This window comes from Artemia franciscana, chromosome 13 (genome assembly GCF_032884065.1).
Source record: "Artemia franciscana chromosome 13, ASM3288406v1, whole genome shotgun sequence".
In the NCBI taxonomy this organism is placed as follows: domain Eukaryota; kingdom Metazoa; phylum Arthropoda; class Branchiopoda; order Anostraca; family Artemiidae; genus Artemia; species Artemia franciscana.
In genome coordinates, this window is record NC_088875.1 from 41,051,198 (window position 1) to 41,072,505 (window position 21,308).

The 21,308-nt window shown below is 34.5% G+C and overlaps 1 protein-coding gene across 1 annotated transcript in view; it reads left to right on the plus strand.

Moving 5' to 3' along the window:
- Window positions 1–2,462: 2,462 nt before the first annotated feature.
- The window catches only part of LOC136034936 (vitellogenin-2-like), a 98,591-nt gene continuing 79,745 nt past the window's right edge, over window positions 2,463–21,308 (plus strand). The window contains exons 1-6 of the mRNA XM_065716470.1: window positions 2,463–2,563; window positions 8,011–8,177; window positions 11,433–11,747; window positions 14,605–14,841; window positions 18,785–19,028; window positions 20,228–20,486. Coding sequence (XP_065572542.1) covers window positions 2,527–2,563; window positions 8,011–8,177; window positions 11,433–11,747; window positions 14,605–14,841; window positions 18,785–19,028; window positions 20,228–20,486 — 1,259 coding nt within the window. The 5' untranslated portion in view covers window positions 2,463–2,526. The remainder of the gene's footprint in view (window positions 2,564–8,010; window positions 8,178–11,432; window positions 11,748–14,604; window positions 14,842–18,784; window positions 19,029–20,227; window positions 20,487–21,308) is intronic.

Below are 21,308 nucleotides of genomic sequence, written 5' to 3' on the forward strand. Positions count from 1 at the left end.
TTAGCTCAGATACATTTAGGGAAAAGAGCACGTGGGAGGGACCTATTTGCCCTCCGATTGCTTTTGACTCTAAAAAGAGGAACTAGAGCTTTCAATTTTAAATCAAATGAGACCCCTCCGAAGTTTACTCGACAATCTCTTCCATAAGAACTTTATATACCCCCCAGGGCATAGCTTACAGCACTTGCCCCCGAGCTCTAGGAATCGTGTTAATCCTAACGGCATTGTTATACGATCTTTGGACCTTTTTGTGCTAAATGGCAAACTCAAAAGTTAGATCATATGCATATGGTAAAAGAGGCCGTAGGGGGGGGGACTTTTTGCTCTCCGGTCACTTTTGACTCTTGAAAGAAGAACTAGAATTATCGATCCAATCGAAAGGGCCCCTCCAAATACTATACGACCACCCCTTCTATGAGAAGCTTATATACTCCCGGGGTATAACTTACAACACTTTCCCGCAGGTTTTGGGGAATTGTGTCAACCTTGGAGTTTTTGCTATACGATCTTTGGTCTATTTTGAACAAAAGAGCAGTCTCAAAAATTCGGTCAGATGCATTTGGAGAAAAAAGGGCGTGGAGGGGACTAGTTCCCCTTTGATCACTTTTGACTCTTAAAAAGGGAACTAGAACTTTCAATTTGAAACTATTTAAGCCCCCTCCAAAGTTTATAAGACCACTCCTTCCATAAAAACATTGGAAGCCCCGGAGAATAGCTTAAAAGGCTTGTGCCGTGGATCTGGAGGTTGTGTCTACCCCAAAGTTTCTGTTATCTGATCTTGAACTAATTTCGAGAATTTGGCTATCTCAAAAATTTTGATCGGATGCATCTGGGGGAAAGGCGGTGTGGGTAGGAGGGTCTAGTTGCCCTCTGATCACTTTGACTCTTAAAAAGGGCACTAAATTTTTTATTTCCAATCAAATGACCCCCTCTGAAGTTTACACGACCACCCCCTACATACGAAATGCCTTTTGGAAAAGTGAATAAAATATTGAAGCTTTATGGCCTTTATAATAGGCGACCATACAGCGTTGCCTCTGAAATTCTCTAGGTTATACAACATTACGTAATTTTTCACAAGATATTAGGAGAGGAGGAAGTCATTAATCTTTTTAGTATAAGGTTTGAGTTTCTGAGGCCTGAAAAAATGCATTTTTAAACCCAATTTTTTCATACTTTTTATAGAAATCGTTACGAGTAATGCTAAGGGGGCTATCCACCTTAACTCCATTCATTGGAGGAATATATTCAAGCTAAGGGAGCAATATGGATTCTGAGGGGGGAAAGCCTCCTTATTGCGAAAACATAAGGGGTAGAAATTTTACAACCACATACACATACATACACAAACACATACACATAGCCGACAGTTTTCAAAAGTATAGGCTAACTTGCACACTGTCGGAAGCAGCAGGGGTATCTCTAAGCAGCAATGTTTATCCAATAGCTTCTATCCAACTGCTTAGAAAATCGAAAATTATGACATGCAAATTCTTTTAGGAATGTCGAGTCCTAGCCTTTCCCCTTCTTAAAAGAGTCTTTTGGGGTAACACGTTTTCGAGGTTGATTATTAATTTTAAAAAAAAAGGAAGAGGAGTTGCTAGATATTTTCCAGAGAAATTGCCTAGGGATTTCTTTTGGTACCCGACTGACTGACCGTATCTCAAAGCTGTAGGAAAAATGTGGTTCAATCCCCCTTTCTAGGGCTATATTGAGAGAAATGATGAGATGGCTAGGGAATGTTTTGTGGGTTAAGGATGACAGAATGCCAAGGATTGTCCTTGCCGGCCAACTGTGTAGGATCAAATGAAAAGGGGGTCGTTCCCGGATGTGGTGGGAGGATGTCACAAGAAAAATGGGAATATCTTTGAGAGAGTCAAGAGAGAGGCTTTGAAATGATTGGAAAGACAACCGTGCGTAGCTGTATTATCATCAGGTGGCTTGATGCTGTAATGAGTTGTTGGTAGTAGTAGTAGTATTATTACTTCTGAACCATTGATTTGGTAAAAGTTACACTTTAGCACAAAGGTTAGTAAATTGAGAGGTGTTGCGACTCTCCTGATATTTAACCCTGAATTTGATTTTGAAACCGGCAAAACTTAAATTATATTAGTATTTTTCTTATAAAACTAAAGTCACGTTAAAGCCCAGAACACACAGAAACTATTTCATACATGAAGGTGGCCTATCAACCTCATATGTCATCCGCTCTTTAGGCTATGGTTTCAGTTTATTGTTGCTATAGATCAGAATCTTAATAAAACCTAAAGTTAAAACTAATCGTTTTTGTCTTACTCCTCAAAAGAATCTTATTCTTAGCATTTTTCTTGACCCATAGTAGGGGCTATCGTTTTTAAACGCCCATTGTTTCCGATTGTATCTTATGAGTTATTGCTATCCGGAAGAACTTCAATTGAACTTTGATCTTCAATATTTTGCTGATCAGGCTTCTATGATGAATTTAAAAGAGAGCCAATCGAAATATGCTTTTAGTGTTACGCCTCTCCATAGTCTGTTCACTTGGAAATGGGGACAATTGGGCTATTTACACTCGTTACTTTGGGTAAGAATGAAAGACTCATTTGTGGAGGGAGGGAGTTCAAAATTGGATTGATTTCAGTATTTTCTTAAATATTTAAACAATTGATTGATGCTTCTTTTTCAAGTAGATGCTGCAATAATCACAATTAATCAACATATACTGTTTTTCACACATTAGCTTCAAATAGAAATACAAAAAAGATTTATTTTAAAACCATGACCAGCAGAAATAAATTCATATTATAGTTCAAACTCATAACAACCAGAAATTACTCTTAATAAATAAAACCCATAACGAGACTAAACAAACTATCATTGCAAACATAGAGATGACAGGTTGTTTTCATATACGGAATAATTTCTGTTCGTTTTAAGATTTAATGTCGCTCCTTACTTTCAGTTGAAAAAACTTGCTTTTATTTGTTCAATTTCTGAACGTTTTTGAATTAATATACGTGTTTTGATTTTGGCTCACCGCGCATAAATAATTAAAACGAAATTTGCATTTTTTTTTTATTTATTTTTTTGGCTAAATGGCTTTCTCTCAGTTTTGACCGGACTATTTTGATAAAAAAAATGGATTGGGGAGGAGGCCTAGTTGCCCTCTAATTTTGGTTATTTAAAAAGGGAACTAGAACTTTTTTATTTTTTAACGAACGTTTTTATTAGTAATAAATGTATGTGATTTACGAATTAACTTACATAACGAACTTCTATATTTGTATATTTTTATAAAGTCTATGTGGAGGTTCACCACCTCCTCAATACCCCGCTCTTTACACTAAAGCTTGAATTTTATCCCAATTCTTTAAGAATGACCCCTGAATCACAAAGGCCATAGAATGAATAGTTGAAATTACTAAAAATACCTTAGCGTAAAGAACGAGGTATTGAGGAGGAGACCAGTCCCCTTATATACGCAATAATTTCTGTTCATTTTAAGTTTTAATGCTGTTCCTTACTTCCAGTTGAAAAAAGAACCTTTTTTATTTATTTTCTCATTGTTTTTTTAAATAACGCTAGAAAATCATGGAAATTTCATGGAAATTATCTTTCCTTATGATAAATTCCTACAAGGAAAGATCCAACCACGTAACTCTCTCCCCCTGAACCCGCCCCCCTAGAACGCAAAAAATTCCTCTGAAAACGTCTGTACGCTACCCAATAAACTTTACAATATGTAAACAATGGTCAAAGTTTGTAACTTGGATCTCCTCTCCCAGGGACTGTTGGGGATCAAGTCTTCCCCAAACACATAGTTATTTGGTTTTTAGACTATGCTCAACAAAATGGCTATCTCAAAATTTTGATCCGGTGGCCTTGGGAAAAATAGCGTGTTAGGGGGCCTAGGTACCCTCAAATTTTTTTTCACTTAAAAAGTGCACTAGAACGTTTAATTTCCGTAAGAATTAGCCATCTAACGACCTTCTAGGACCACTGGGTTGATACGATCACCCCTGGAAAAAAAGCAAACAAAAAAAAACAAATAAATACGCATCCGTAATCTGTATTCTGGCAAAAAATACATAATTCCGCATTTTTGTAGACAGGAGCTTAAAACTTCTAAAGTAGGGTTCTCTGATACGCTGAATCTGATGGTGTGCTTTTCGTTACTTCTATGAATTTTTGGGGGTATTTCTCCCCATTTTCTAAAAAAAGGCAAATTTTCTCAGGCTCGAAACTTTTGATGGGTAAGACTAAACTTGATGAAATATATATATTTAAAATCAGCATAAAAATACAATTCTTTTGATGTAACTATTGGTATCAACATTCCGTGTTTTAGAGTTTCTGTTACTACTGAGCCGGGTCGCTCCTTACTACAGCTACAGCTTAGTACTACCCATTAAAAGCTGCAAACCCGAGACAATTTGCCTGATTGTTGAAAAAGGGGATAACATCCCCTAAAAGTCAAGAAATCTTAATGAAAATCACCCCATCAGATTTGGCGTCGAAAAAAAAAACCAACTGTGGAAGTTTCAGGCTCCTCTATACAAAAATTTGGAATTTTGCATTCTTGGCCAGAAGAAAGATCACAGATGTATGTTTATTTACTTTGTTTGTCTTTGTGCTTTTATTTTTTTACCAGGAGTGATAGTATCGAACCAATGATCCTAGAATATCGCAAGAGGGCTTATTGATCGCAAATCGAAAATTCTAGTGCTCTTTTTAAGAGACCAGAAATATTGGAGGGCAGCTAGCCCCCAACCCACGCCACTTTTTTCCCCAAGGTCGTCTGATAAAAATTTTGTTTTTTGATAAGAAGTCCTTCGTTTTCATTTTAGAAACTAGTGTCAGTTTCCCATCCTATATTTCTTGTTCTCTTTGGCCTATATGTTAAAAGGTACTCGTCTGTACTTGATTTCCTTTAAGGGTGCCATTTCAATGTGGCCGACATTTTTTGTTGTGATGCACATAATAATGGAAAACAAAGTTTTCCCAATATTAATGCTTGAGGGCTAGTAGGGTTCAAAATTGCACTATATGAACACATTTCTAGTTGCGTCATTCTGAAGAATTATTTTAACCATCTAATTTTAAAATTAAAATAAAGCCATGATAGCAATAATTTTAAATAAAGCCTTGAAATTCTATCGGAAATCCAAACATCGTATGCACTGCTGATGGCTAAATATTATTATAGTCCTAAAACCATTTTTCTGCTACCCAGGAAACCTTTTTGAGTTGTGTTATCTTCAGAAAATATACAGGATGTTAGTAAACATTGGTTTGCTTATTTAATCAATCTGTCTAAGATGTTGCCAAAACAGGTAAATTGCACTTCTAGTTGACAGTTTTTAGATTTTTTTTTTTTTTTTTTTTTTTTTTTTTTTTTTTTTTTTTAGCAAGTGAAGGGTCAATTGTATAGGTGAAAATTATCTCATTCACGACATGTCAAGTGAATCTATTCACAGATGTGCCTATGTCAAAGACTTGGAATTTTTATGATATTGTAGATACGCCTTTTTGATAACCAGGTTGCATATAATTTCTTTTGGTTTAGTTCAGTATCCTTACAACTATTCCCGAAAGTTTCGCCTTAGTACCCCTAGGCTTTTTAGGACACACCAAATATCAAACATTCCCCTTTTCGCAATTTTAAATACTCTGTGTAAACAATAGGCAAATTACACAATTTGCCACTCTTACGCCAAAGCTGTGTGGGACAAGGCTCCCACGGTAGCACAGTTATTATACCTTTGGGCCAGTTTGAAGAAAATGGCTTTTTCAAAATTTTGATTCGTGTCGAGGGATACAGGATGTCTAAAACGTACGAGTGGAGATTTTTACTCTCCGTTTACTTACCATCACCTTTCTCAACATGCCCTGAGAGTTTCAACTTAATACCTCCAGCCGTTCTGGAGATAACAACCAGCATGCGCATAATGGGTTTTGATTCTGTTCAATGTTGCCCTTGACACTTTCTAAAAATTGTCACAAGTTGTAATAGTCGGAGTTTGGCAGCAGTTGCAGTTATAGTCATGAGCATTCACAGTCACAAATAGTCGTAGTACATGTCACAAGTATTTGCAGTGGTAAGTAGTCAAATTAGCAAGCAATCATAGCCACAGTCGCAAGTATTGACAGTCGCAGTCTCAAGTGATCACAGTCGCAAATGCAAGTATTACGGTCACATGTAAAAATAGCAAGAGGATGGTTCCCCTTGAATCGATTTCCAACACCTCTTCACCTCAACAATTCTGTAAGTTTGAAATTAATTATATAAGCCCTGAAAGTTTCATGTTAACACTCTCAGTCAATCCTGAGATATTGCTGATACCCCTTTACCAGCATGAACATAATGCGCTTTAATTTTGTTTAATATTCTTCTCAAAATTTCCTGAAAATAGTCGCAAGCAGAACAGTCGCAGTCACAAGTAGTTTCAGTCATTGTCACGAGTAGTCTCCGCTACAAGCAGTAGCAGCCCCAATTGGCCGCAGTCGCAAATAGTAACAGTTGCAGTGTTAGCAATAGTAGCAGTAGTAGTGGGCAAGAAAGTTTCAGTTAATAACCTTAGGCACTCCTAAAATATTGTAGGCACGCCTTTTTGATAGCCTGGGTGCACATAGTGTCTTTTGATCTATTTCAAAATACCCCTCACACAAATAACCTTAGCCGTTTGAGATACACTCAGGGTAAACATTTACCCTTTTCCGAGTGATTAATCCAGCAAGAAAACAGAAGACAAAATGCGTAATTCACAGTTCTGGCCCCAAGGGCTGTTAGGTACATGGCATCCCAGGAGGTGTAGTTAGTAAACCTTTTCAAATTTTGATAAAATTGCTTTTTCAAAATTTAAATCTGAGCTGAAGGATATAAAAAGGGTAAAAGAACGTTGATGGTTTACCCCAAATGGCTCTTCTACCTCTGACTGAACATACTCTTAAATTTTCGACTTAATATGCACAACCGATCCTTAGTTATTGCTGATACACCTTTTGACAACCAGCATGCACAAAATGTGTGTTTATTTTATTCGATACCCCCCTAAACATTTCCTGAAAGTTCAAATTTCATACCCTAAGATTTTCCCTTTGCCCAATAACAAACCTTACATGCAAACAATTGACAACTTACATAACTTACAGCCCTTGCCCCAGGAGCAGTTGAGAGGTTACATCATTACCGGAGGCACAAATATTTGACCTTTAGACTATTTTAAACAAAATGGCTGTCTGAAAATTTTGATCAGATGTATTGGCAGAGAGGACAGCTAAAAAGGGCATGGAATGGGGCTAGTTGCTCTCTAACCACTTTAAGTCTTAAAAAAGCATTAGAACTTTCAGTTTTTAATCGAATTTTTCTCCTTTAAAGTTCCTACAATCACCTTTTTCATATGAAATGATCCTATGATAAAAACATAATTAATAAGTAAATAAGACATTGAAGTCTAATCATCTGTAACTATAGGCAACACCGAAGTATTGACTCCGATATTTTAAGCAAGTAAGAAGAGCAAAACGTGTAAAAAAAAAGTGTAATTAAAAAGTTGTATCATTTTATAAGTAAACTTTGTTTTCTGAGGCTTAAAGTTTCAAGTACCAAAATTCGAACTGTAGACTTAACGTAGATGTTAGACGCAGAAGTTTTGGGACGTCCAACATTCAAGTATATTTTATGGTGGAATATTATTGCTAGGAAGACTCTCTAGTTTTTCAAATCAACTTTTTGAGCTTTGTTTACACATAGCATTTATAGCTGTACAGCTTCTCAAGTTCCTCCATAGACTGCACAAAGTCATGTTAAACTATTGATGAGTGTGTACATGCCAACGCAGAGTCGAATGTTTTCCTGTATGATCCAATTTCTGTTCAATTACTTTTTATAATATGTTTTAGAAAATTCTATTAATCTATTAAAGTTAGTTCCTAATTAATCGCTTCAATTCAATTAGTTTTCATTTTTTAAATGATCTATTGAATCAATTAATTTAAAATAATATAATATAACTACTATTTAATTTGCAGTTGTGACTGCGCAGTGTAGCGTATGGAGTCCAGGAAAAAGTTATACCTACCAGTTCAACGGATGGGCAGCCACTGGAATACCACAGATAGAGCATCAATATTCTGGAATTCATTTATCTGGTCGTTTAGTTGTAGAGCCGACTTCAAAGAATTCCATAGTTTTTGCTGTGAGTAAATTCTAGCTAAAAGCAATTGTTAAGTACTACGGACTGTGAAATTGAGACCTAGTTTGAATTACGTAAATACTTACCCAACCATATGGTATTTTGAAAAATGTATATATGCATATATTTTATATGAATATGCAGTTAGGCCAGTTTTGTAATAGTGGTTGACGAATTTGAAAAAACAAACGCGGGCGAAAAATCGCAACAAATACGCTAAGAAGATTGTGTTCGAAACAGCTTAAGTAGTTGTTTTCTTTTCTTTAAAAGCATAGTTGTCTCTGGGAATCAACACATTGTTAATGTTTGAATTTTGATGGATAAAAGCGTTGTCAAATTGCGCTAATAAAGCGTTGTTTGTTGTTTAATTCCCCAGTTCAGTGCGGCAACACTGGTGAACATGTAGCACTGTCCTAAGAAATCCATAACTTCGATAGAACGAAAGAAAAAACTTGGAAAATAGTAGTTTTTAGGAATGAATAAACCTAAGAAGGGTCTAGGGGATCATTCTTTTCTTATTTTGATGTCCTTAGCACTAAAATATTTCCAAATTACAAAAAAGGATTGGAAGTTGAGGACTAGCCGAATTCTAATGCCAACCCACCAAAACTATGTCACGAATTATAAAAATGACTCTCAGATAATTTGACTTACAATTTCCAAGAGATGGTGATAAAGCATTTGTCTAGTTTTTTAGGATCTTGTTAATTGATCTTCTTTTCCTCCTTTTCAGAATCCTTGTTTCTTTTAAAGGTGGAATTCGATCTTTGTTTGCACTCATTTGCTTAGTTTACAATTTCTAAACGTCCCTTAAACGCTAATAAAATGATTATCATAATGCTTATGGCATGTCTCCAAAATAAAGAATTTGGAACAGTAAAGGCTATCATGCTCAACAAGACCCCTTAGGGTATGAACGTTCTTTATTACTTTTCAAAAAAAGATGTACGTGGGTCTCCTAGCAACTCGTGGTAAGAGATTGAAGGGTCTAATGTCCACCCCTACTGAAGTCTTTTGTTGTGAAGATGTGTCAAGAGTGCTATATGATACTTGGTATTTCCTTAATTTTACTAATCCTTTGCACTCTTGAAAAAAAATGCGAAACTGCTGATTTACTACTTTTTAATGCGGACTTATATAATTCTTTTAACTTCAATTACTTTTTAAACTTTTGCGTATACGAGTAAATGAAAACTACGAAAAATTAATTAATATCACCCTCTTCCCATCTAATAACATTTTGGATCTTCTCGCCCTTTTTCTTTTCAAATTTCTGGATACGCCCACGATAGCTACTATCGATTATGCAGTATTGTTACTTTTTTTCATTAAACTTAAATCCAAGCCACGATTTTTGTTTTAGGTTTGGAAAATATGATTGTTAAGGAATTACCTGACTTCAACTACTTTTTCTGGCGAAATCGTACATGACAAACAGAAACCTACACGAAATAAATGACACTCTACCTCGTTCTAGAATGATAGCGTTTTGTCCGTTTAGTCTCATTGTTATTTTTTTCAGTAAACTTAAATACGGCGGTAATTGCTTGCATTAGGTTTAAAACAATATAATACTCCATATCTCATAACTAACTTGAGCTACTTTTGCTGGTGAATTTGTATTTATTTACCTAAAAATTACACAAAATTAAGTGGAATCATTACCTCCCCATTTGAATAATACTTTGGGTTCCTCTCTCCGTCAGTACAAATGTTTTGTTACCCCCGTGGTAATGTTTATCTATTCCTTGTCAATTTTTCTGTAAATTTAAATTTTTCTGAGAATCTTCTTATAACAGGTTTGAAAATAGTTTAATCATCCTTATTTTAAAAACTTGACTAACTTCATTACTTTTTCTGACGAGTTCAAATTTGAGTAAGGGAAAATTACCCAAAATGAATTGATGTCCTCCGTAACATTTTGGTTCACCTCTGCCACCTAAAGTTCAAAATGTTTGGTACTATATTACCATTAAATAAGAAAAAAAAACAAGTTTATTTTAACTGAAAGTAAGAAGCGACATTAAAACTTACAACGAGCAGAAATTATTCCGTATATGAAAGGGGCTGTCCCTTCCTCAGCGCGCCGCTCTTTACGCTAAAGTTTTTTTTATTGTATCATAAAATAGAGTTGTGAGAAAGAGTCAAACTTTAGAATAAGGAGCGGGGCGTTGAGATGGCTTGACGCTTTAAAACAGTTGAAGCATCTATCAATAAATTCATTGTTGCATTTGAAATCAGGTGATACATTGCATTTTTTTTCGTTTATCGATCCTTAATTTTTTAAAAATTAAAAATATTTTGTTTCTGGATTATTTTACAACTAATTACCATTATGACCTCCCCCCCCCCCCGGCCAGCCGTTTTGAAGTATGCCTTTCTGTCAAAGGGCATTCCCTTTCCAGTGGCACCAACATTAAAGAAATTGAACTAAAGTACTTTTTATTCAATCCAAAATCAATATTTTAACCTTAAATTCCCCTCCAGTTTACTCATAAATTTCCTAAATTCATCCAAATGGATAATCTTTTCCTTCTCTTCATATTACACAAAAATACCTTTAGTAATTATACACAGTTTTCCATTTCAATTTTCAACAATCAATTTAATTATTTTTCACACAACCCTTTCCAACCGCTCAAAAAATCAACTATGGAAGTGAACAAAAACTTGCCAGAAAGTATTCAAATTATAAAATTGCTCAAAACCTTTTTCAAATTATCATTATCTTGGGAAATATTTGAATTCTGGAAATTATTAAAAACTGAAGTAGTAAAAAAAAATAGAGACTATGAAAAAAGGGAAAAAAATAAATAGAAAAAACAGGCAATTAGAATTACTTTTAAAATATTATTAGTATTGACAATAAGTAAATTCATGACATATTTTTTTTAATGAAGCTTGATATGGCCATTAGTATAATCGTCTTTATTCACGAAGGAATTACTTATATTCCTTTTGCGACATTTCGTAATATTTTTTTAGGGTTGTGTTCCTTCTTTTTTTTTTAATATTTTGCATATAACTTGTCTATTATTTTTATTTTGAAATGAAACGGTATAAACATATTTTACTGTTGTTTTATCAACGGGCTGAGGCGAGGGCATCGTTAAGGGGGAAAGGAGGAAGTTATCCCCCCTCCAATAATGTGAAGAAAAAATATTATAGTTCCCATTCCCCTTGACTATCTGGATATGGATCCCCGCTCCCCAATATAAATTTAAAACCCTTAAAATTTGTTAATAATTTTATTTTCAGCTTAAAGAAACTGTGGCTCGTAAATTCAATCAAGAGATTGACCGAACGGTCTTAGCTTATCCCAAAAAATGGATGGAAATTGGAGATGTAGTCGAGGTGATGGACAAAGAAGTTCTCGAGAAGCCATCTGAGGTTACGTTCAAGGGAGATGAGTTTGAGTCCTTATCCTTTAGCGGGAATGAGCCCTTGTGGGTGGTTAACTTTAAGAAAGGATTAGCAGCACAACTACAGATACAAATCAGTGGTGACAAAGGATCTAAAGGTGCGTTTGAGAGACTACAACTTGAAGAAAAAACTACTTTTCCAGTTATGGAGGTAAGACGACTTTAATTTTTTTTTACTATTTATACCTGAGATGCGAAATGGGGGGGGGGTGAGAGGGAAAGGGGGATAGTTCCTCGCCCCATATGGACTTTCAACTGAACTTCCTAGTATTTTTATTAAAAAAAACACCCTTGATTTCGAAACCATAAATCATTTTATCTTCATAAGCAAGTTTTAAACAAAATACCCCCTCCTCTGCTGCATGCAGGTGAATTGTTGCCTCTGAACTAAAAATGTTTCGTATGATCTATAATATTTAAAAAAATTTATAAGTCCTAATTTGATCGCTTAATTACTAAATTAAAAATATATTTTTAGATTACATTAGTTATCTCTATTTTAAAGTCTAATCTTAATATTGACAATTTAGTATCTTTTATTAGTAATTATTATATTTTTTATTTTAGTTTATAATTTTTATTCTTTCACTATGACTTACTTGTTGACCAGCTATTTACACGTGGCCCCTTCAGAGCAAATGGTATTACTAGCAAAATTAATTTCGATAATACTGACTTTGAATTTTTCAGTGTTTTAAGACATGTTTGGAAGAATTTCATTATGATTTTATTTGAAAAAAAAATTGCGCGTAATCTACCTTCAATGATTTTCAGATCTGACTGCTTTTCGATAATGCAATAGCAATAAATGTTGATGGATGACAAAATATATTAAATACATAACACTTGTTAATTTTAAACATTGGAACAATGCTTAAAACACGCATTAAACACTGGAAAACCCTAAATACAAAGCAGTCTACAACCTTACATCCATACTTAAAATGTAGTTAGAGAGCAAAAACTAAAACGGGTGAAAAAAAAACAAACGATGAACTGTAAAAGATACCCTTAACTCCATTATTGGGTCTTCAGTAAGTGTACAGTTTTATCTGCTTTTTCTCGGTTGTAGCAAGGTATATAATGAAGTCATGAAGTATAAATTACTGAATATAAACATTGATTATAACCCAATATAGTTAAAGTCTGTGACATGGGGAAATTACACATTCAGCTACTAAATTATATCCACTCTTAAAATGGGATAAGAGGACAAAAACAAAGCAGGTAAAGAAATGAACGATGGCCTCTAGAACGCAATGGTTAACTCGAATACTGGGTCTCATGCATGTGTAATTGTTGTGGCCGCTTTTTATCAATTGTAATCAATTAAGTATTATGATCATGGACAATAAATCACGCAACATAAACACTGGTTGTAATCCCTATGATGTTAAACAGTCTGTGACATGGGAAACACGCTTATACATTCATCTACTAAGTTATATCCACACTTAAAATGGAAACAGGAGAATAAAAACAGAGAAGGCGAAAAAACTAATGACGGACTCCAAAGCAAGACGCTCCAAAACTATAATACTGTGTCTGAAATACGTGCAATAATTGTGACCGCTTTTTATCAACTGTAATCCATTAAATATTACAATCATGGACGTAATTTACAGACTAGATACGTTGATTATAATCTAAATAATGTTTAACAATCTGTGTACATAATATGTGTTTTTCGAAGTTGAACTATCCTTGGTCCCTGATGCTATTAAAATATGATTTCTGGAAGCGTTGGATGTGCTCTGTATTTGTTTGTGTTTAGTTGTAATCTTTTTATGCTTCGTCTTACTTCTTTTTTTCTTTTTTTGACGAGTTCAAATCTGTAATAATAGTAACTATTATATCTACAAATAAAAATGAAGCAAGAGAAGAAAAAACGAAATGAGAGGGGAAAATTAACGAGGCTAAACTACCAATGACTGAATTGTTAGTCAAACATATCATAAAACAATTTTACACTCGGTCATTTCGTTTAATTTCAAATTCCAATACCCTGGGTTACCTTGCTTGAAATATCAGTTTTTTAAGCTAAGTAAATTATTTGGTGGTTTAAGATATAAAAAGTTTTTTTCATTTTTGTACCTCAAAGAGTTACAAACAAAATTCTAAAATGTGGAAGTCAGAGTTTAGCTGTAGCAATTCAAGAGGTGACGCATCTCAAGGTCAATTGACAAGGTCAATTGACTTTCATATAGTAGCCATATGATATATATCAGAACCATATATTGATTCAATGGCTAACCATACACTAGTTACAAATGGTTCATATAAAAAATAGGTTTGTATTTTTCTCCAACACCTGTTATATATCCTTTTCTCAAAAAAATTAGTTGGAATTAGGAGCTTTTAATACCGAATTATGGTTTCGTGTCTTGTGGGCCAGCAAAATCTTTCTTGAGCAAAAAACTGTTCGTCAAAAAATATGAAAAAATTCAGAACAACTTAGTCAGTTTTTCGCTCTCTTAAAAACATTATGTGCATTTTGACTTACCAGATTTTGACTTGCTCTAGCCATAGCCAACCTACTGTATAACTAGATAAATCAGATAGATCTGACCCTTAGGAGAGAGATGTCAGAAAATTCTTTTAAATGGAGGGACTTAAAATAAAAAAAAAGCTGCATTTTTCGACCCCGCAGGGGTCAATTATTATAAAAAAAAAATTATGTAAAGAAGGGGTATAATCATCTTCCTTCATTTTCGGTGCATGGGGGGCTGCATACATTAAACAGATTGATATCATGCGATGGATACATTTTCTTTCTCCCTGTTTTAAGTGCATTAAGCCCATCTCAACCATTAAGACTTGGTTTTTCGACTTCACATTTTTTTTTACGACAATTTCTATTCTTCTCTTAACTTTATTCCTCCCCCTTTCCACAAAAAAACTCTAATTTGATGACAAACAAATATCTGTTATACATTTACCTACTATTTACCATAGTTAATTGTATCCAAGTCTCTATTCATTTACTTTATTACGTACTTTTTTTGCAGAATTCTATAACTGGTGAATGTGAAGTTTGGTACGAACTTTCTGAGATGCCAGAAGAACGGGTAAAGTCGCAGCCATTCCTTGTCCCTTCATCAGAATTCTGCAAGGAAGGTGTGTTCTATGAGATAATAAAGACCGTTAATTTTGACAGATGTATCAAGTCATCAATCATGTCGAATGTTTCCCCTTTTGCTTGGAAATGTGTTCCAGGGGTGAATAAATGTGGCACGTCTAAAATGGTAAGTTTTCTATTTTGTTATTAATTTAAAGTGCAGTGTACATAGTAACATAATTGTTTATCCGTGGGTATTCAATACTTTTACCATCCTGGAATATTTAGGGGTTTTCTCAAATGTCTGTAAAAGAGAACTGGGTTCTCCAGTTTCCCAAAAAAGTTAACGCAAATTAATGAGTTGTATTTTCTGCTAACGTTCCTGCATTTATGAACGTTAATGTTTAGGGGATTTTAGAAAATCCAATTTTCTTTTAAGGAATTTCAGGAAACCAAAACAAAATGAGATAATTGAAGCACTGTTTTTGCTGTAGATGACGCAATTTCTTAGGGAGGTTAACTAGCAGAAAAACATAATCAACAAGCTACAGAAACTCCATAAATTTTTTTTGGAGAGGAGAAGAAAACGAAGAGTTGGGATCAGAAAATTTCTTTGAACATTGAAATCGAATTGTGTGTACTTTACTATGTTTTCTTGTTTATTTCCTTTTATTGAATATTCTTGAAGTTATTTTTTGTGAGGGAGGTCATCCTATATGCTTGTGTGTAAGTAATTTTGTAAACCTTCCCTGAAAGCCGAATCGGCTTTTGAGTAGAAAGGGATTTCCTGTATTGCATTGAATATGAGCAAATACGACTTATTTGTTTTATATCTTTCCGAAAGATTGTGGAAGTTCCATTCGAAAACTACACATTTTGTAATTAAAAGCAAAAACGTAAAAAAAAATCTTTAAACATTGTTAAGGATTTAGCCTTGAATGTAATGCGAGAATGTTTTTGAGTTTCACTATCTGTGTTTTATTCTTATTTTCTTAAATTGTTAAATAGTCTTAAATTGTTGTAATTTTCTCCCTTTTTGTGTTTTTTTTCCCGTTGAGAAAGGCTCCCGGAGGTGGGGCCGAAATATTCGGAGTATTTTTATTTTTTGTTAGTTAAAGTGTAGTTTTTATTTTATTTTGTTGTCACTGCTTTATTTAAAAAAATTAAACCCGTTTTTTCTTCAATTATTTGTTTCTCCATTTTTATTAAACCCATCCAATTTTTTGTGACAAACTCTTTTCATTTTCACTTTTTCCTGGTTGATGATGAAGGTCAATGGGAATTTGAAACAATGTACTAGGTTTTATTCGGACTTTAGCTCGTTTGAGATCGTTGATGAAGCTGTTCACGGTAACTAACTGGTAGTAAGTAGCAACTTGACTCAATAGTAACCGAAACTCTAAAAAAAACGGAACTTTGATATCAATTAAATAAAAAAAACAAGTTTTTTGAAATGAAAGTAAGGAGCAACATTAAAACTTAAAACGAACAGAAATTACTCCGTATATGAAAGGGGTTTTTCCTCCTCGACGCCCCGCTCTTTACGCTAAAGTTTTTTATTGTTTTAAAAAGTAGAGTTGCGAGAAAGAATCAAACTTTAAAAACGATTTATATAACTTTTAGGGGGTGTTACCCCCTATTTTCCAAAATAAGGCAAATTTTTCTCAGGCTCGTAACTTTTGATGACAAAGACTAAATTTGATGAAACTTATATATTTGAAATCAGCATAAAAATCCAATTCTTTTGATGCAACCATTGGTATCGTTTTTTAGAGTTTCGAACAGAAATTGGTATTTCGTTTTTTAGAGTTTCGTTTACTATTGAGCCGGGTCGCTCCTTACTACAGTTCGTTACCACGAACTGTTTGATACATACATCTAAAGAATCAGTTTATTATGCTGATTAGAAATATATTAAATTCATCAAGTTTTGTGTTACCCACCAAAATTTACGAGCCTGGAAAAATTTGCCTAATTTTCGAAACAGGGGAAACATCCCCTAAATTCCTGAATCTTGACGAAAATCAGATTTAGCGCACGCGAGAACCTTACTGTAAAAGTTTCAAGCTCCTATATACACGAATTTGGAATTTTGCAATTTTTACCAGAAGATAGATCACGGATGCGTGTTTATTTGGTTTTTTGTTTCTTTGTTTCTTTTTCCCAGGGGTGATTATATTAAAATAATGGTTCTAGAAGATCGGGAGAGGGCACATTTGAACGTAAATTAAAAGTTCTAATGGCTTTTAATGTGACAAAAAAGATTGGAGGGTAACTGGCCCCCTTTCCATGTCCATTTATTTCCCAAAGTTATCTGATCAAGATTTTGAGACAGTCATTGTGTTCAATATTGTTCAAAGATCAAATAACTATGTCTTTAGGGGTAAAATGACCCCTACGGTTCGTGGCGAGAGGCATGTAAGTTATGAAATTCGTCCGTCGTTCATGTATAGTATTTGTTATTGGGAAGTATACAGATATTTTTCGGAGGAAATGTTGTGTTTGGGGTGGATTTCCATTAGGAGAATCTTCCTCGGGGAGGAAGATTTCCGCGGGGGGTGAATATTCCGGGGGAAATTTTACAGTGGGGGGGATTTGACAGAATTCCTATATGATATTCTTGTTAATTGTCTGACATTTACTTTGCAAGCTCAATTTTGCATGTGGAGATGTTCCGAGGGAATTATCCGGGGCTATTTTCCCCGTGTTTTGATTTCCGGAAAACAAATTTACGGAAATGGGCATTTCCGGAGAGATCGAGAAAACGATTAGACATTAAATTCTTTTTCAAATGACTGTACGCTAAGGGTTATTTTTCAGGCTGAATTGTCCGCAAGAAATTTACGGGGAGTGGGGGATTTTCATCGAAGATGGAACTGTCTGGAGGGAGCTTGACGGATAGGGGTTGTACTTTGGATGAAATTTTTACGGAGAAGTTTCTCGTGAGGGGGGGGGGTATATTTCATGGAGACTGGGCCAGATTTACCTGCATTAGTTGAAAAACAAACAGAAATTAATTTTTTTTTTTAAATGAGTTTTTTGAGCTGAAAGTAAGGAGCAACAGTAAAACTCAAAACGAACAGAAATTGTTCCGTAAATGAAGGGTTTCCCCTCCTCAATGCATTGCTCTTTACGCAAAAGTTCGACTGTTGGTCCTAATTTTTTAAGAACGGCTACTGAAAAACAGGGGCCGTTTAATTGGAATAGAAAGCTTTTTTAAAGGTGCTAAGTGCTTCAGCGTAAATAGTGAGGTATTGAGGAGGAGGAAACCCATCATATTCAGAATAATTGATATACAAATTTGTTCTAATTTTTCATATAGGGGGAGCCAAATTTGAACCTGCATTATTTGAAAAACTTTCAGAAATTAAATTAACAAAAAAAACAAGTTTTCTTTTATTAGAGTAAGAAGCGCCATTAAACCTTAAAACAAACAGAAATTATTTCGTATATAAAAGGGCTACAAGAAAAAAATTTAAAAATGCATAAGAAAAATGTATTTATATACATTTGCGTTACGTTTTTATGAGTTGGACAAACATTTGAAAAGGGGCTCAAACCCCCCCTGGGATACTGCTTTGAGTGTACATTAAACAGTTATAAGATAATATAATCTAAGATGGTTTCATAAAGCATCGTGTTTTATATTCGTTGTCTAAATTTTGCACATAGATGTATTGCCTGAACGGATGTCAAATGATATAAAAAATAAAAAATTAAAAAAATGTAAAAAGCGAGCGACGAAATAGCCACCTGTAGTCTAACTAAAATGGTGGTAACCAATCGTATAATAGGAAGATATACCTAAATATCCAGTTTTGGCTATTTCAAACATCTTAAAAACATACTGTTTTTCGTTTGTTGATACTCTAATACTTCTGTATTTTTGCAGCACTCACTGACCATCCATCACCATATTTTATGCTATCGATTAATGACGTAAATGCACTTACCCGTTAGCGCGATAATAGTTGAGATATTTTAAATTAGTTTCACAATCTTCAATTCTAATACTTATAATTCGTTTGTATTCTTATAATTAGTGTAATAGTATCAATATTATAATTAGTAAAATTAGGTGGTTAGTGTAACCAGTAATTAATTTCTTATAATTTTGTCCAATTTTCCAGCGCTCACTAACCGTTCGAACAACTGGCTGTGGGTCAAGCAGAGGTGATTTCGTTGTGCAGCATCAGGGAACCATTGACGTAGAGGCTGTGAAACCGTTTGGTTCTGATACTGAGCCTATTGAAGCTATGAACTATATTACTATTAACCTTGAATCGGTTGAGCATCAAAAGAGTCTATCTGAACCAAGAGGTGAAAAAGTCTACTCTCTGATGTATGCCCATTCTAAGGAACAGATTAATGGAGGTAATTTAAAAATCGTCTTATGCAGTAGAGCTGTATCTGTGTTTAAGGGTAAAAATACTTAGAGCATTTTATCTTTAAACACTGATACAATGTTATTTTATCTCAATATTTACAGTTAAATATTATCTTCATAGAAGAAAACAAAAATATACAGAAAAAGGTTGAATCATTTTTGTTTTCACGAGATATTCTTTGCGCCAGGTAAGTTTGACATTACCATTATGCTGCTGTTTTATAAAGATTAGTGTATAAACAAAGTTTCCTTCTCAAATGTATATGCCCCCCTAAATGCTTGCCTCGAAAATTTTGCCACTAAAGTGAGACCGTGCAAATAAAATTCAAAATCATTCCAACAGTCTTTCAAATAACAGGAGTTGAATTTTGAATGATTGAGAGGGTGTCCAATCGTTTTGTCACATTGGTAAAGGCCACTTACTTCTTAAAAGTGTAGAAGACCGACCAGCACACATAATCTGGTGATCAATCGATTCTGGCTCTAAAACTGGAATACTAGCCAGAACAAATAGTTATCAGTATTCCCATCTGAAAGACTACCTAACAGGATTTTACATAGTATCTACAAACAATGCGGAACATAATTGACCCATAAATTATAATATCAAAGATCTTCCCTGATTAATACCTTAAATAAAGAGTTTTTTGTTCAAATATTTAAATACTGTATTATCACTCTCCTGCCATCTATCGATAGTAGGAGACCACTCTATGACCCCCTCTCCTCTGATACGATCGGCCATTAGAAAAAAAAATCAGTTTGCATCATTCTCAACACAAACTGCTACAAGTTTGTAGCGATTGCTAGGAATTGTATCACGTTTTAACCTGAACCTTTAACCTGAATCTTGAGCATTGGTCTATAAAAACGAGTCATTAAATACCCAACCCCTTCCCATTAATCAAAAGACTAGCTAGGGATGCATCTAGCTACTAGCAAGGCATCTTTACTAGTCTATTTCATTCCCTATAGCTGATAATGTTACCAATTCCGATTGTTTTGTTTTCTTTTCAAAAAAACTAACTTCCATCTTTAAAAAAATAGTAGCTACCAAGACTGATTATCCCTCATTGTTAAAAGTGTTACCATGAATCTTGTCAACAAAACTTAAACTATGAAAATCTTACTTGCGGCCCTCCTTAAGAAGAAAATATTTTTTCTTAGTGCTAATATTTTCTTGTAGGTCCAATGGCTCAACCCAAGCTTAAAGACCCAATTGTTCGCCGTCATCCTTCGGACAGAATATTAGTAAAAGAAATTCGTCGTCTGATGGTAGAAGTAATACGTGATCTTGAATCAACTGAATTTCTTTTAACCCCCGAAAAATTGGGTATTAGTGCAAAAATTGCGATGATCCGTAAGGCAGCGTCATTCTTACCGTATCAAGAATTAAAGTCTGTGTTTCAAAAGGAACTTTCGATGGAGGAAGAAACTACCCAACAGTGAGTGTTTATCAGTTATTTTTAATTCTTCTATAAGCCTTGTCTTACTTTATATAATGGTAAATACTTAGATCATCTAGCCAATCAGGCGAGGATATAGAGTCGAAACTTCCAGGAAAGGTCTTTTGGGGAAAGGGGTAAGGGGAACTATAAATTTGGGTCTAGAGCAAGGGAGCAAAGTATTTTTTTTTGCTGATCCTCATAAAAGAGTGCATACTACAGTTTTCTTTCCGTGTTATGTCTAGTTTCTCTATAAAGTATCATAGGCTACAGTCCAAAAGGTTACAAGGCTCAGGGTCCTGCTTAATTTTAATGCAATTAGTTTTTCGGAGAAATAATAATTAGGCAGCTAATTAGGTTATTAATTCAGTAGCTGTCAAAATATAGTAATCCCCGTCTCTACTATGTGCAAAAGGCTAACAGATAATTCTAACCACTTAATTATCTTGAAAGGGTTCTGTCGTCTGAAGAATAAGGACCAATATATAAAAGACATATAGCTGTATTAACTACTAACAACTCATTGCAGCACCAACCCGCCCGAGGCCAACACAGCTAGACACGGTCCTCCTCCATCCAAATTATTCAACACCTCCCTCTCTACGCCCTCCCTGGAACGTCCCATTTCCCTTAAATCTGTCCTTACGACATCCTGCCCTAACCGGGGACAACCTCCTTTTCGTTAGATTATACATGGTCTTCTTTTTTGATTGTACCAATTTCCTTATACTCTTAGATTTTGATAGATAAAGTTATCATTTTCAGATATTTCGGAAAGTCATACAGGCCAAAGAAAAGTCATAAGAAAGTCATTAATGCCTA